Source organism: Gobio gobio (genome assembly GCF_949357685.1).
Source record: "Gobio gobio genome assembly, chromosome: 12".
In the NCBI taxonomy this organism is placed as follows: domain Eukaryota; kingdom Metazoa; phylum Chordata; class Actinopteri; order Cypriniformes; family Gobionidae; genus Gobio; species Gobio gobio.
The window spans coordinates 56,203,414-56,221,869 of NC_137105.1; the positions used below are offsets into that span (position 1 = coordinate 56,203,414).

General features: G+C 36.9%; 1 protein-coding gene across 1 annotated transcript in view; it reads left to right on the plus strand.

Moving 5' to 3' along the window:
* The window catches only part of LOC307135127 (NACHT, LRR and PYD domains-containing protein 3-like), a 74,037-nt gene that overhangs the window by 51,300 nt on the left and 4,281 nt on the right, over positions 1-18,456 (plus strand). Inside the window, exons 8-9 of the mRNA XM_079831323.1 lie at positions 10,125-10,298; positions 10,382-10,428. Of these exons, the coding sequence (XP_079687449.1) occupies positions 10,125-10,298; positions 10,382-10,428 (221 nt within the window). The remainder of the gene's footprint in view (positions 1-10,124; positions 10,299-10,381; positions 10,429-18,456) is intronic.

An 18,456-nucleotide genomic window follows, 5' to 3' on the forward strand; every position in this document is an offset into this window, starting at 1 on the left:
TGTTAACTTCCCAACTCATACTCACGGCCACACACTTGACTTAGTTTGTACATCTGGCTTGAATGACATCTCCATCAATGGTCTGGTGACTCCTATCTCTGATCACAAGCTTATTACCCTTGATTTTACACTAATCTGTCCAACTAAATGTACTGACAATATTAACATCTCTTATCGTAAGATCAATGTTATTAATGCTAGCATGTTTGCCGCATCGATTACTTCTTCTGCTATTTCTGATGTTTTTGATTCCACCTGTCCATCCAAAATATTTGACTTGTACCATTCTGCCATTGCTGATGTTTTGGATGAGCATGCTCCAATTAAGACTAGGTCTGTTCCCTTGTCCCACTCTTCGCCGTGGTTTAATGCTGAGCTACGGGCTATGAAAGCAAGAGGCAGACAGCTGGAACGTCTCTTTCGGAAAACCAATCTAACTGTACACTTCCAAGCATTTTCGGACCATATTACGCTTTACAAAACCGCCTTAAATACAGCTCACTCTTCTTATATCGCTAATTTAATCAATAACGCAAACAACAGGCCTAAATCACTATTCAGCATTGTAAATAAGCTTGTTCAGGCACCCGTGCACAATGCCTGTCTACAAGAATCTGACGACTTGTGCTGTTCTTTTCTGCACCACTTTCAGGGGAAACTGGATGCTTTACGTGGGACTTTTAGTGATGAACCGACCACTTCTAGTTGTGAGCAAGCTCAGACAAAAACACTTAATAACTTTATGTTGACCAATCCCATCTTGATTAGTGAAATGATACAGAAATCCAATTCTTCTTCTTGCCGGCTGGATCCTGCACCTACAACACTTCTGAAACACTGTAACTCTGCCATTTCTGCACCTATATCACATCTTGTAAACATGTCTATTCTCTCTGCCTCTGTTCCAGTCTCACTAAAGACGGCTGCAGTTACTCCTATTCTTAAAAAAACTAATCTGGACCCAACTGAATACGCTAACTACCGCCCAATCTCCAATTTACCGTATGTCTCAAAAATCATGGAAAAGGTTGTCGCCACTCAATTGCAGTCATATCTATCTCTCAACAATAGTTTTGATTTATTTCAGTCTGGTTTTCGCCAAAACCACAGTACTGAAACTGCATTAGCAAGGGTTATCAACGACCTCTTACTCGCTGGTGACTCGGGAAACATTTCCTTACTTCTACTACTCGACCTCAGCTCAGCTTTTGACACTGTCTGTCATAAAGTCCTACTCATGCGCCTATCAGAGATTGGTATCTCAGGGGCTGCATTATCCTGGTTTTCCTCCTATCTAACAGATAGGAAATACTACATCACTATGCACAATTACAAATCTCCCACTGTCACTCTCAAACAAGGTGTTCCACAGGGTTCAGTTCTTGGCCCGTTACTATTTTTTATTTACATTTTGCCTCTCGGACAAATTATTCGCCGCCATGGTTTTCAATATCACTGCTATGCCGACGATATCCAGATATATACTGCTTGCCGACCGGATTATATTTACCAGACCACATCACTATCATCATGTGTTAATGAGTTAAAGACCTGGCTCAACTCCAACTTTCTCAGTCTGAATCTGACTAAAACAGAAATATTAATCATTGGCCCTCCATCTCTAACAAAGAATATAAGTGATATTCCCAGACTTGACCTTGAAGCTACATCAATAATTCCATCTGCCACTGTCAAAAAATTTGGGTATCATTCTTGATCCTTCACTGACGTTCGACGCTTACATTAGCCAACTTTGTAAAGCGTCCTTTTTTCATCTGCGCCGTATTGCCAAACTCCGCCCCTATGTCAGCCCAAAAGACGCTGAAGCACTAGTCCACGCGTTCATCACATCTCGCCTCGACTACTGTAATGTTCTTTTTTCTGGACTACCAGCACACTCTATCTCACGTTTGCAATGTATCCAAAACTCAGCCGCAAGACTACTAACTCACACTAAAAAAACTGCCCATATCACTCCAATTCTGTTCAAACTGCACTGGCTACCCGTGTTATCCCGTATCACTTACAAAATTCTTCTGCTTACTTTTAAGTCACTCAATGGTCTTGCTCCAGCCTATCTCTCTGAATTACTTTCTCCTTATATTCCCCCTCGAACTCTCCGATCTTCTGGCTGTGAACTCCTCTGTGAGCGGAGATTTCGCCTATCATCTATGGGTGGCAGGTCTTTCTTTGTTACAGCCCCTAAGCTCTGGAACTCTCTCCCCCTGGCTCTCAGGACAACAACCACGTTAAATGATTTTAAAAGTAAACTTAAAACACATTTGTTTAATCAGTATTATCAGTCATGACTATGTTAACTTGACATAACACAATCACAATGTTAACTGACTACCAATAATCTGTTGCATCTTTACTCAAACTGCCCACCATGCTGTCTGTAATTTAATGTTTGTTGCCTTTGTTTTTCATGTTGTATTGCATATGTAGTGCGATTTGCAACTGCAATCGCTCATTACTTGGACTGGGCAAATGTCCACTGTCCGTCTATGTGTAAACTGCTTGTTACTTACTGTTATTGTGAAGCGTCCTTGAGCTTGGGAAAGGCGCTATATAAATTAAACTTATTATTATTATTATTATTATTAATAAAGTTAACTAACTAAGCAAAAACTCACTTAATTTTGATTTTCCGCCCAGAAATTTGTGTTTATCTAGTAAATTAATCTTGATTTAAGAATTTTAAATATTTGGACTGGAAACAAGAAAAAGGCCTTTGTTGATTACATTCCAAATATAATAAACTACAAAAAATATATATTTCCTTTTGCCCTGTTGCTCTCTGTCACAGACTTACCTGAAGCTCATTCATTATGCAGCTCATTAATGCAAGTCCTTTGCTATCTAAGGTGCTATCTCATCATTATTCATTAGATATCACGCCTCCTCGCATATTGGCTTTGAGAAGAGAAACTGTCTTACAAATTTTAAATCAGTGTATTGTTTTATGTGAATGAGTAGGCTCAATGATTCTCACATCAGTTTAAAGAAAAAACTCTATACAAATACAGACAGGAGTCAAAAGTCTTGGGAACAGATATCTATTGTGTGTTTTGAGGCCTTAATTTTAAAACAAATTTTTTTGTTTTTTCAAAATCCGTGCATAAAAAATTTTCTATCAAAAATACAAGCATGTACATACATGTTGCTCACATATTCTGGTAGCCCAGTTTTTGCTGAATACAGTGTAATTACACTTTTGCCATTAATGTGTTTATAAGCAACTGAAAAAAAACACAAATGTCAGAGCATGTCAAAACTTCTAAAGGGCCCCAAAAGATCTCAGACTCCAGAGGGTTCAAGTTTAAAGGCATATTTTTGCTCCTGAGTGAAAGATGTAGAAAACAGACAGTAAATTATGGTTTTAAACTGTCCTTTATTGTCAAAACATGACAAACACTTCCCAAACAAGTGAACAATTGATCAAAACTGAGGAAGATTAAGTTAAGTTAAAATGCTTTAAAGATAATTTTTGTCAGTAAACAAAAATAGACTTTAACCTCTTAACCAGATTGAGGGCGCATTCGTCCTCAAGCTTTATTTGTTTAAATTAGCTCAAATGACTGTCAGATGTAAGTAATTGCAAGTGACAAACTATACATCATTTAAAAGATCTAAGAGTCAAGCTTCCATTTTTTACCTCTGTTTTATTCTCAAAGTCTTATAGTGACAGTAATTTGTTAATATGTGTCAGGAGTTATGAATATGAAAACCGTGTCGGTACCGTTTGATTGTAATATGAGCCTCAGCTACTCTCATTCATAAAAAACTCCTCTATTCTCGTCACGAAGACTCGCGACAAATTAACATCCATCAGGTCTTTTAGTTCAAAAGTGTACAGATGAGGAGAAATATTGATAGATTCTCATATGTCTGTGTCAAATTTCTAAACAGAGGAGTATTTTTCTTCCTGAGCTTCCTGAGATCGCTAAAGATGCAAATAGAGACATTTGTAGACAATAAACACACAATCGCGACGATGTATAGTTTGTCTGTTTATACCATGTTGGGTGTATTCATAATAGATTATATTTATAATGCAATGCTATTTGACATAGCTTTATCAATATGCAGAATATAGTAAAATGATATATTTTTTGTTTGATTTTTTGATCCGAAGCCAAATGAGACCACAGAAGGTTATTTAAAACATCCCACTTGTGATATAAAGTAATTTTGGAGAAAAAACATGGTTTTAATCTTCATTGTATTTTGATTGTGTGCTAAGCTAACATGCTAGCTAGCCAATGCACCTGCCACATGGGCAAATACGTTATTTTTATTGATAATTTTGAATAGACTGAAATGAAAAACCAACTGAAATGTTTCTATTGTCAACAACGGCATTTGAGGCACTTTAGAAGGTGAAGTGAGAAGTTTGATCATAAATGAGGTTTGAATAGAACAGTTTGAATAGAGAGTCGTCAGTGATGACAATGAAGACAAAAGAATAAGATAACTAGAGCCATAACCTGGCCAGAGAGGTGTGAAAGTGTTCTGGGGAGACTGAAACTGAATGGGCAGTTTGCACCTCAAAACAATAGAGACAATAAACTGAATGGTAGCTCAGAAGAGATGGCAATAAACATCAGTTAACATTTTAGAGAAATCTCAAAATAAAATCATATGACATGATCTTGAAAAACATTTAATAAAATTCAGAGTTTTAGACTTATCATCTTCAGATTGAAATATAACATGGTCAGACATGTGGCTTCAGCTGTAGTGCACTTCCAGATTGCTAAAATGCGAACTTCAATTTTATTTTCATAAAGATATTTCATAAAAATATATTTCTAATAACTTTACAAAACTTTGAAGCTTATTATAGCTATTTTTGATTATGAAAATAATTATATTTTAGAATTTACAGTAAACTGCCAAGTGTCTGCTTTCAAATGACGCCATACTTATGATTTTAGTGCAAAGGAATCATTAACTGTAACGGTTTTAGTCTGATTATGCCATTTCTTAGGATTTTTTCAAAAGGGGGGGTGCAGGCTAACAGGTTAAAAAAAATCTTTCTGGTCAGCATGCCAAACCTTATAAATAAATGGCATTGACAATATAAATAAAATAAATAAATAAATAAATATAAGAAAAATATTTTTACTTTATTTTACTCTACACTCTATCAATAATATAATTATACATACTTAATTAAAATAATTGTGTAAGTAGTAAAACAATAAAAACGCAAACGGGCAAAAAATGCATTTTAAGTTTAGAAACATTTTGAGTCCCCCCCTCTCTTGCCTTACAGTGGATTGGTCCACCGCGCACCGACGCCCGTGCGCGCGCACGCAGGCACACACACACACACACACACACACACACACACACACACACACACACACGGTGGGCTGGGAGAGAGGAGAGCACAAAGTTCATTAGTTGTGGAACTCCAGTAAGGGCTGTCAAGTCTATTTTAATCACTTTAAACATCGGATGAAATGATTGTATTTTTCTTTTATTACGGGCGATGCTGAGTTATTAATAAATCACCAAAGACAAAACATTATGATACCGATGTATTTTTCCATAAGTTCAATGTTTTAGTGATAATAGTTTGGTAACGTTAGCTTTTTGTAAGTCACCCACTACAACTAACAAGGCTATAAGCCTATGCGTGAACTGATATTAGGCTAATGTAGATTTACCGCTATGTTGGGCTCAATGCTATATGGAAGAACTTCGAAGAAGCTAGATAACTGAATAATTATATTACCGTGTGGTGAACCTATGATAAGTAGTGCACGTCGCTGTTTTATGTCAGATTGCAAATAGCCCAAATATCTCCAAACGACTGAAGTTGAGTGACCCTTCTTGTCAACGATATCTGTGTCCTCCGAGCTGGTCATGAGCGCTGAATTTTCTTCACTATCGCTCATTTTTCTTGATCCACTCCACTCCAATCCTCCAAGCCTGTGACTGTGACTGTCAACAACACCGCGTGCAGCACCCAGAAGCCCGTCTGCCAAACGCATGCTCAGCATTACGCATAGCACGTAAGCATTATATCGAGCATTTATCGAACTGTTGTTATCGTTTTATTGAGAAAAATTATTTCTCGATAATTATCGTTAGCATTTTATCGTCCAGCCCTAGTTCAATTAGTGCATGTAGGAGAAGTAGCTTTTATAAATGTGCCTTAGATAAAAACATTACTGGTGTGCGCCTTGAGACAAAACAATGGCACTGACATATTTTAAGACATGCTTTCAGTTAAAACAGCTCAAACATGCATTTTAGTCTTGGTCTAAATTAAGCCTTGTTTGTGAAACTGTGGTAAAGATTTTCATATATTTATAATGTAATAGTTTCACAATTAATCTCTGAATTAATGTAGAAACAACATAAAGGCAGTATATTTAAATACTTGTTTAATGGCATCTTTTTAGGAATGAAGGCCATTATCACTGATACTAATACAGCTACTGATGCCTCCGTGAAAATTGACTTTTTATTTCACTTTTAAACATTATAGCCATTCAACATTACACTGTGATTGAAAGCTATCAATTTGAACATTTATTAGGCTTCAAAAATATAACAACTTTTTATTTAAGTGAATTTAAAACAATCTTCACATAAACCCATAATCAATGTAATAAATGCCCATCCTACCTGTCTAACAGATGAATACACTCACCTAAAGGATTTTTAGGAACACCATACTAAAACTGTGTTTGACCCCCTTTTGCCTTCAGAACTGCCTTAATTCTACGTGGCATTGATTCAACAAGGTGCTGAAAGCATTCTTTAGAAATGTTAGCCAATATTGATAGGATAGCATCTTGCAGTTGATGGAGATTTGTGGGATGCACATCCAGGGCACGAAGTTCCACCACATCCCAAAGATGCTCTATTGGGTTGAGATCTGGTGACTGTGGGGGCCATTTTAGTACAGTGAACTCATTGTCATTTTCAAGAAACCAATTTGAAATGATTGGAGCTTTGTGACATGGTGCATTATCCTGCTGGAAGTAGCCATCAGAGGATGGGTACATTGTGGTCATAAAGGGATGGACATGGTCAGAATCAATGCTCAGGTAGGCCGTGGCATTTAAACGATGCCCGATGGGCACTAAGGGGCCTAAAGTGTGCCAAGAAAACATCCCCCACACCATTACACCACCATCACCAGCCTGCACAGTGGTAACAAGGCATGATGGATCCATGTTCTCATTCTGTTTACGCCAAATTCTTACTCTACCATCTGAATGTCTCAACAGAAATCAGACTCATCAGACCAGGCAACATTTTTCCAGTCTTCAACTGTCCAATTTTGGTGAGCTCGTGCAAATTGTAGCCTCTTTTTCCTATTTGTAGTGGAGATGAGTGGTACCCGGTGGGGTCTTCTGCTGTTGTAGCCCATCCGCCTCAAGGTTGTGCGTGTTGTGGCTTCACAAATGCTTTGCTGCATACCTCGGTTGTAACGAGTGGTTATTTCAGTCAAAGTTGCTCTTCTATCAGCTTGAATCAGTCGGCCCATTCTCCTCTGACCTCTAGCATCAACAAGGCATTTTCGCCCACAGGACTGCCGCATACTGGATGTTTTTCCCTTTTCACACCATTCTTTGTAAACCCTAGAAATGGTTGTGCGTTAAAATCCCAGTAACTGAGCAGATTGTGAAATACTCAGACCGGCCCATCTGGCACCAACAACCATGCCACACTCAAAATGGCTTAAATCACCTTTCTTTCACATTCTGACATTCAGTTTGGAGTTCAGGAGATTGTCTTGACCAGGACCACACCCCTAAATGCATTAAAGCAACTTCCATGTGATTGGTTGATTAGATAATTGCATTAATGAGAAATTGAACAGTTGTTCCTAAGAATCCTTTAGGTGAGTGTACATACAAATTGTTTACATTTGTTTAAATTTGTACAAATTGTACAAATTTAAAACAATCTTCACATTAACCCATAATTAATGTCATATTTACCTGTGCCCTTCCAACCTGTCTAACAGATAAATATATACAAATTGAATAAAGTTATCAAAGAGACTGCACTGCATAAATTATAAATTAAATCAAGATTAATCCTTATTAAAGCTACAATTTTCTTTATTACAGTTGTTCTTTGACTAATATTAATTACAGACAGCTTTAGTGGCGGATTTGACACGCATCCCATTTTCTCACAACCCTTTACGTTCATTGAAGACTTTAACTCATTTACAGTTTTTTACAATCGCTTTGACAATTTTTTTCAATACTTTTAATACATTTCCTAAACTCTTAATGCACCAACACACCTACATCACACAATTGCCAATTAATTTCATGCTCAGAATCACACATTGTAAACTAAACGCCAAAACTAATTTTCAAAATACAATAATTCACTAACACACTATATCTACCAAAACCCTAACGCATGTTCTCTTCAGGAACATTTAGTCAATCATAGCACAATGTTATAAAAACACTAATACTAGATGGAATTACAGAAACTGCATTATTTTATGTGTCAGGTCTGCCCTTATACAACAGACAGTATATATTATTGATCATCGATTGTGCGTCTTTTGAAGACTCCACATTTTTGTTTTGTTGGGTTTAGTAAATGCATGCATTTTGTTTCTTTTGCTGCATAAATTTAATACAAAAAATGAATCTCCCATCTCAGAGTAGCTTGCAAAATGCCTGTTCTTCATTTAGGAGCTTTCCTCTGCCCCCTGAGGGAGCCGTTGAATCCTTAGATAGACAAAATACAGTTAGGGACCAGAGGCATACAGTCACTGTAATACATGGTAAAATTATTTACACTTTGCAGTAGAAGCCCTTATACAATGTCCTACCTGTTGGTTTCTTGAAAAATATGAATAATGGATGCCACTGTGTCCTGGCTGAGTTTTGGCTGTACTCGTTCACCAGCCTCTCTGTATGATAGCCTGTGGTTTATGACATGGTCTATTATAGTAGCTCTTATTTCATCAGTTACCCTAAATCTACCTTGCCCTTTTCCAGGCATTCCTCTCCCTTGCCTTTGTCCCACTCCTCTCCCTTGTCCTGGTACTTGTCTTCGTCTCCCTCATGCAGGCCTTTTTCTGACTTTCTCTTTGTTGCTCTATATTGTTCCTTTTTCACACAAGAGCAGCCCAAATAGCAAAAGTTATGCATTTTAAAGCAAAAACCCACTAGTGTAAATGAAGCCACAGACAGGACATTCACAGACAGCGCATTCTCTTTGTCTTTTTGTGGCTTTAATGACAGAAAATACAGATGCTGCATTAATTGCGTTAAATATTTTAAACCTGTCAAACTAAAAGATGTTCAGAAAAACAACACTCTTGATTGTGTGATAACTCATATCATAGGCTTATGTTATATATATAAAAAAAAACAGAAACTCATTGAATGAATATTTTTATCATTTTGATGACATTTCTGCCCCAATATAATGAGACGGGAGAGAGCGCTCAAAACTCTTCAGATCGCAGAACTTAGTGGAAAATTAATAGAAAAGTATCATTCTCTGTAAAGACACAAGGTGTGAACATATGAGAATTCAAAATCAATATCTTTCTAAATGTGAGCTCTTTTGGGCTAAAAGCCTTAATGGAGCTGTTAACTGTAGCCATGTGATCACAAATAAATGTGAGGAGACTCGATTCAATATGTGTGTTCTTGTTTCACATTATTAATGTGAAACAATAATACATTTGATTATGTCCTCAAAGCTCGCAGTCAGGCCAATGGTCCGGCCATGCCTCTAACACACTCACACACATACACTCACACACAAATTCATGTACACATGCACTCACAAACACACACTCACACATTTGCACACGCACAGTAAATGAATCAAAGCACGTTTAAAACCTAAGCCAATGAAATATCACAGTTAAACAGAGAAACTTCATCATTCACAGAAATGTAAATATGAATTTCTGGAGGACTGCATATATTATTACATTTTCAAGTGTGTTTATTGAATTAATGCTGATATATCTGATTGAGTAGCATTATTGCTGATGTTTGAAAATCCAGTGTGTTTTAATGTGTTAATTAGAAAAATATGAAAATAATTTTGCTGAGACATATAAAGAGAACTAGATAGATGGCGAGGCTGTTTTGATCCATCTGTAGGTTGTCTGGCTGTATGGTGACAGAGGACGGCTGTGGTTTTGTGTCTTCAGCTCTGAGTTCAAACCCCTCACACTTGAGAGAGCTGGATCTGAGCTACAATCACCCTGGAGATTCAGGAGTCAAGCTGCTCTCTGACAAACTGGAGGATCCGAAATGCTCACTACAGATACTCAAGTGTGTCAAACGCTGATACTGACATAATTAATGCATGTGTGCATGATGTATATCAACCTTAATGTGTGTTTGTGTGTTTATAGTGTTGATCATGGAGGGGAGATAAGGATCACAACAGGACCACGAAAGTGTATGTCTACAAACAAACACACACACGCACACATGTTGGATTTTTGTATTTTTGTGGGGATTTGCCATATACTTTTATTGTTTGTATACTGATGTAACATATTTTCTATCCCCTAAGCCCATACCCCTAAACCTACCCTTCACAGAAAACGTTCTCCATTTTTACAATTTTAAATAAGCACAATTAATTATTTTTTCTCATTTTAACCACTGGCTGGTCCCCACAATAATTTCTGGTTTTACTACCAAATGTCCTCACAATGGAGCCAAGCTAACAAAATGAGCCCATTTTCAAAATTTTGTGGAAACTTTGATTTGAAATGTTTCTATAATGTTAAAATGTCTGGTTTTCTTGTTATTAATTGAATGTTGTTTAAATGTTACAGTAACATCAGTACAACATGCAAGAATGTATTTTACAAGAAAGTTAAGGTTATACTTCCACACAATTAAGAATCATGTAATTGCACATTTTTAAAATAGTTTTCTATTGGCTCTTTATGCAACCTGGGCACCTTGCGTTTTAAAGGGGTGATGAATTGAGAAATCAACTTCAAACCTCAATTCGTGACCCGACAAGTGGAGCTAAACGGATTGTGCAACCGAGCAATAAACATGCCGGTTCTAGCTCACGTGCGTAAGACATTGCACCAGGGATGGGCGATATGACATAAAATCCATATTGCGCATATACATTGCAGCCTCTTATGATAATGATATATATCACGATTAGGGCTGTCACAATATTAGATTTTTCACACCACGGTTATTGTGGCCAAAAAAAAAAAACTCTATACATCGCGATATCTATAGAAACTTTTGGGGAAAAAGTTAAACAATTTGACTTTATTTCGTTTTTCTTTTTTACCCTACAAACATAATTGGATACTGATAAACTCAGGAGTAAATGTCTTCCGAAATTCTTTCGAGGCGGATTTAAATCCGATCACTCAAACTAGAGCCACCGCTCCGACCACACGCTGCGCATTGGGCACCAAGTGCTGAGGCGGGCTGCAGGCACCACAAGAAAAAAAAATCAGATGCTCAAAAACACAATCATCTCCATTAAAACTAATGAGACTAAATGCTCTTACCAGTGTTTAGCGCGCACATTATCATGCGGCCGTTGATCTTGAAATGAGCTGATGATAAATAAATGCAGCTCAAATCTTTTGCTTTCATTGATGTGAACTCCGTTATATGTGCATATAGCGCGGGAATTGAAGAACGGATTTATATTCATTTTGCTAAGAGGTGTAAGGTATGACAACCTGCAAGTTTTTAGTTTTTTTATTTTGTTTATTAGTGTAGATTGTATAGCCTGTTTCGTTTGCGAGCTGCGAATAGCATGCCTCAGCTTGTCCAAAATGTGTTTTTACTGTGGTGGTGATAGAAATAAACACAGGCTCCAGTCAGACTCGGGACACTGGAGTATTTACATGTCATGTTATCATAAGAGTCCTATTCATTTTAAATATTGTGGTTATCGCCAATACTGGTATATTGCCACATCCTAAATTAACACAATGCCGATATTTTGTGTTTTGAATATCACGGTTATCGTCAATACCGGTATATTGCCACACCCTAAATTAACACAATGTCAATATCTTGTGCTTTGAATATCACGGTTATTGCCAATACCGGTGTATTGCGACACCCCTAATAGCGATGTATAAATTATAATAGACCCATTTCAGAACAGGTTACATAGACCCTAAGGAAAGCCAAACCATAAAGAAACATATTTCAAACAAAGTTTCTTACCTGCAGCCTAATGTAGCATATTTGGTTTTAAACATTTTGTTCTCTTAATGAAATGAAAACTGGTGTCTTGTTAATAAAGGATCGGATACTGTGAATTAGGGAATAGGTGTAACATGAATCCACTGGAGAGGCAAGTTTGCGAACCCAAGTAAAGTTTATTCCAAAATCAAAATTCAAAACATAAAACGAAGACCTGACTTGGCAATACAAAAACACACTTGACTTGACTTGACTTGACAACAGAAACTCACCATCAGTGGTTACACGATCAATATCAGACAAAGACACATGGCAAATATGAGGGCTTAACCCTCTTGAGTCGGCACGACTCTTATCAGTGCCAAAGAGACTCAAATAACTCTGTCGTTTTTATCATTCAGGCAAGTGTTTTACATCATTATAATCTGTTAAGTTTCAATTTTTTTGTAAAGTCACAATAAAAACAAAATGTTTTGCTTTCTGCAAAATAAAGAAAACAAACATGATGCGTGATCTGCAGCCTCTCTCTCAAAGATATTCATTCAGATAGTCTTCAGAAAAGGACCTCTAGCTTAGTGAATACTTGTCTCACAAACATGAGACATATGTCTAAAGAAACGCTGAAATGTCAGGTTTTAAACAATGTAAACCAAATCGAAAACAAATATGCTGTGTTTATGTAATCTGGTTGAAAAGTGATAGATGTCAGTCTTTCGCGAGCCAGTTCATTATCCGCTAATGGGAACACGCCCACGCGCTCTATTGAGATTCAAATACTGAGGCGATCCAGAGTCGACGCCCACACATCAACACAAATAAACACATCAAGTACTTCTATAGCCTACTTCATGAAGAAACTTCATGAAAGGCTGTTCATTTCTTAAAGCAAGGGCTGATTGTAAGATAGGCTTTATTCTGTTAAGTTTATTCTGTTAGCATCTGTGAATATTAAACGCACAAAGACCATTTAAATATGAATCCTGCTGCATGTCCTACACGCAAGACTGTTTAGACAAGATTTATTTGGCCTGTTTTGGACAGATTATAACGTGTTTATTGTAAAAGAGCCTAGTGTCACAGCAATAAATCTTTTATTCGCAAATGTCTGCTCAGGTGCTATAAATATAGTACCAGTCAAACGTATTTTTCTTCATATTGATGTTTAAATATTATAGCCTAATGTTATTTTTTAAATTTAATATCAAAGTTTGTTTTATCGAGTTAATATCGAGTTTTGTTTTGTAGAAAGTGCATTTTTTGTTTTGTAGAAAGTGAATTGCTTTCTTTAAAGTGAATTTTGTTTTGTATAAATTGTATCTTAATTTTAATTATTTATTATTGAAATTTTTTAGCATGAGGCTACTTTCAAAAACAAATAAATAAAATGGTACAAAAAATGTAGAAAAAAAATTATCTTAGTCATTTTTGTCTTGTTTCTAGTCTAAATATTTAAACATTCTTAAATCAAGATGCATTTACTAGATAAGTAAAATTTTCAACTAAATAAGAAGAGCATTTTTTGCAGTGGAGTCAAATCTTTTGATCATTTGAAATATAATAGGCCTTTGTTGACTACATTCTAAATAATTGATTCTGGAGTTTTGTTTTGTAAAAAGTGAATTGCTTTCTTTACAGTGAATTTCGTTTTGTATAAATTGTATCTTAATTTTAATTATTTATTATGAAATTTTTTAGCATGAGACTACTTTTAAAAACAAAAAAGTACAAAAAGTACTTATATATAAATACACACACATTCATTTATATATTTAAGAAATATTTGCATGTATATACTGTAAATAAATTTATATAATCTATAATATATATAAATGTTTTATATATAAAAATATTATTTTTTTCTTAAATATATACATGCTTGTGTGTGTATTTATATATAAATAATAATTAACAGAGTACACACACATATATTATGTAAACACAAACTTTTATTTTGGATGCGATTAATCGCGATTAATCTTTTGACAGCCCTAATTTTTAATTATTTATTTTTTATTTTTTACAGTTTCTGTGCCTCCAGTGACAGTCCAGGTCCAACCAAGAATGTGGTAAACAGAAACTCAAATGTGCCTGCATGATGAGCAAGAACCAATGAGGTTTGTTCTGCCGTGTCATGTGATCATGTTTGAGCTTCTGTTTACATTTTCTGACCAGTGTTTTACTTAATATTTTCCATGACTAAGACGAGACAATGACTTAACGACACCAACATCATTAAACGACAACGGTGGCTATATCAACATGAAATATCACTGACGAAAAAATATGAGACTAAAATGTAGTTAAAAAAATTTTTTTTTTCCAAACTCTCTCTTTGTTTTAGTTATAAAAAGAGGAGACAAATAGTACAGTGTTTTTAAGAAGCTTCTACGAGCTTTCATGCTTGCGGTTGCCAGATGTCAAGATTGTAAATCCCCCAACCAGAGCTTTGCTCTGAAGAGGACACATTTTCTGACCAGTGTTTTACTTCATATTTGTAATCTGACGACCATGTACATGTGCTCTCTCTACACTGTGGATGATCTGAAATCACCAAAAGAACAAGTAAGCTGGAGTTCAGCGATCTCCATTTGAGATATTCTGCTTAAATAAAAGTGTTGTTCAGTCTGTGTTCCTTCACGAGCCGCTTGTGCGACTAAATCCGCAACCTAAACAAGTTGTGTCACTGTCGATGGAGGGACAGAGAGCTCTCTGATTTCATCAAGAAGATCTTCATTTGTGTTTCGAAGATGAATGAAGGTCTTACGGGTTTGAAACGACATGAGGGCGAGTGAATGATGACAGAGCTGTAATGTGTGTGTGAACTCAGCCTTTAAGTGCTTGTGAGAGAGATGTGTGTTCAGCTGATGGTCTCAGCTCATTCCTCAGAGAGGAGCAGAGAGGGCGAATGCTCCACCTGTTAAGCATGAGATATCTTTAGTTTGGCTACTTCAGACTGAACTCGACTCATTTAAGCCACAAGAAAACAAGAAAATATCAAAATTATTCTGAATAAACCAAGGCTCAATGGAGTATTCAAACCTCTTTTTGGAGTAAAGGCTCACACAGAATAATTCCTTTAACTGGTGATGGTGATTTATGAATATGTCTCACATCAGACCGTGGTGTATAAACATCACTTGCCTCTCAGGGAAGGTTCATGAACTCCTTTGAGTTCTTATGTGTGGATCATGAAGAGAGCATCTTCTCTTTTGAAGAAGTCATTAGGATTCATTCATTAATATAAAGTTCTGACAGAGCTACTAGTGATGGGCAGTTTTATTTCCACTGCTAGTTATCAATAATGCATCATCAATCTACACTCACCTAAAGGATTATTAGGAACACCTGTTCAATTTATTATTAATGCAATTATCTAATCAACCAATCACATGGCAGTTGCTTCAATGCATTTAGGGGTGTGGTCCTGGTCAAGAAACTCTCCTGAACTCCAAACTGAATGTCAGAATGAGAAAGAAAGGTGATTTAAGCAATTTTGAGCTTTTGAGCCATGGTTGTTGGTGCCAGATGGGCCGGTCTGAGTATTTCACAATCTGCTCAGTTACTGGGATTTTCACGAACAACCATTTCTAGGGTTTACAAAGAATGGTGTGAAAAGGGAAAAACATCCAGTATGCGGCAGTCCTGTGGGCGAAAATGCCTTGTTGATGCTAGAGGTCAGAGGAGAATGGGCCGACTGATTCAAGCTGATAGAAGAGCAACTTTGACTGAAATAACCACTCATTACAGCCGAGGTATGCAATAAAGCATTTGTGAAGCCACAACATGCACAACCTTGAGGCGGATGGGCTACAACAGCAGAAGACCCCACCGGGTACCACTCATCTCCACTACAAATAGGAAAAAGAGGCTACAATTTGCACGAGCTCACCAAAATTGGACAGTTGAAGACTGGAAAAATGTTGCCTGGTCTGATGAGTCTCGATTTCTGTTGAGACATTCAGATGGTAGAGTCAGAATTTGGCGTAAACAGAATGAGAACATGGATCCATCATGCCTTGTTACCACTGAGCAGGCTGGTGGTGGTGGTGTAATGGTGTGGGGGATGCATTTAAATGCCACGGCCTACCTGAGCATTGATTCTGACCATGTCCATCCCTTTATGACCACCATGTACCCATCCTCTGATGGCTACTTCCAGCAGGATAATTCACCATGTCACAAAGCTCGAATCATTTCAAATTGGTTTCTTGAACATGACAATGAGTTCACTGTACTAAAATGGCCCCCACAGTCACCAGATCTCAACTCAATAGAGCATCTTTGGGGTGTGGTGGAACGGGAGCTTCGTGCCCTGGATGTGCATCCCACAAATCTCCATCAACTGCAAGATGCTATCCTATCAATACGGGCCAACATTTCTAAAGAATGCTTTCAGCACCTTGTTGAAACAATGCCACGTAAAATTAAGGCAGTTCTAAAGGCGAAAGGGGGTCAAACACAGTTTTAGTATGGTGTTCCTAATAATCATTTAGGTGAGTGTACATCTAAGAGGAATGAGATTGTTTCTAATAACCCAATCATAATGTGTGGCATTGCGTTTGAGCTGAAGCTGAAGAATGAACACTGGGAAACTGAGTAAACCCAACCCAATGCATCAAATATGAGATTAATCAACATATTACAATGTAGCGGTGACCCCGAATAGTTGAAGATTCGATAGGAAGAGCCTGATTCAACTACCAATCTCAAAATCAAATCTTCGCAGAGGTGTTATGAAACGAGGATCATGCCATTTTGGCTGTATGGGGTGCTCAATAGCCCCTTTCACACACAGTCTTTACTGGTAAATGATCATCTTTGACCGTTGAGCCACGTCTCGCAGCTTCAACACTCGAGACCCAGCCTTCTTCTCCATTCATCAGCGCTGCGGCTCTGCAGTTTGAAACTATTATACCCGTCTTGTGTTTTTAACAGCAAACACGCGTTCTGTTTGATCATTTCTTATGCCTTTCACAAGACGTCATATGTTGTCAAATTGAACAGATAGTGAAACTAAAGCACTTCTTCTCATGCGGGCGAATGAAGAGCGGCGCAGCATTTAAAGAATTTACCGTATTTTGGTGCTGATGTGTGAACGGTCTCTTACCGGTAAAAAGTCAGAACGCCGTTGCTAATTTCCCGGGATTGCTGTGTGAAAGTGGCTAATCTGATTACATACACCGGTTTATACACATACGACTTATTTCGTTTTTAATTTTTTTATTTTTTATTTATTAGAAAGGTATATTCTGTTCTAATTTAATTATGTAAATGAATTTTTGATCGTTTTTCAGAGCATCTGTGTTGCGCTACTGAGAGTGTGCTAGCACAGGCCGATTTAATTTGCAGATCTGCAGTGTGGCCTTTCTGCAGTTATTCATTTATTATTTTATGTTTATTTATCTAAAATGTTTTTATACATTTTCTTCTATATCTTTGTGTGATGTTCTGTACATCGTGGCTTTAAAATGTTATGAGGACTCGTTTGAATGTTTATAACTAATGAAGATTGTCATAAAGTGTGTTAATATTTGAATATCTTAACCCTCTGGAGTCTGAGCTTTTTTGGGGCCCTTTAGAAGTTTTGACACGCTCTTACATTTGTGTTTTTTTCAGTTGCTTATAAACACATTAATGGCAAAAGTGTAATTACACTGTTATCAGCACATACTGGGCTACCATAATATGTGAGAAACATGTATGTACAGGCTTGTATTTTTGAGAGAAAAATGTTTATGCACGGTTTTTGAAAAAACAAAAAACTTTGTTTTAAAATTACATTTACATTTACATTTAGTCATTTAGCAGACGCTTTTATCCAAAGCGACTTACAAATGAGAGCAAAAGAAGCAACTAGAACAGTCAAGGGCAACAGTATGCAAGTGCTTTAGCAAGTCTCAGTTAATCTAGCTCAGAACACACAGGACAGTTTTTTTTATTTATTTATTATTATTTTTTTATAAATTAGACAGACAGAAAATGAATAGAATGATAAGTGCTATTCTTGATTGGTCAGGTGCTGCTGGAAGAGATGTGTCTTTAGGTGTTTTTTGAAAATGGCTACAGACTCGGCCGCACGAATTCGAGGTCATTCCACCAGGTGGGAACAGCCCAGGAAAAGCTCTGTGAGAGCGATTTCATGCCTCTCTGGTATGGCACCACAAGGCGTCGTTCACTAGCAGAACGTAAGTTCCTGGAGGGTGTGTAAGTCTGAACGAGCGAGTTTAGGTATATTGGTGCAGAGCCAGTGGTTGCTTTGAAGGCAAGCACCAGTGCCTTGAAT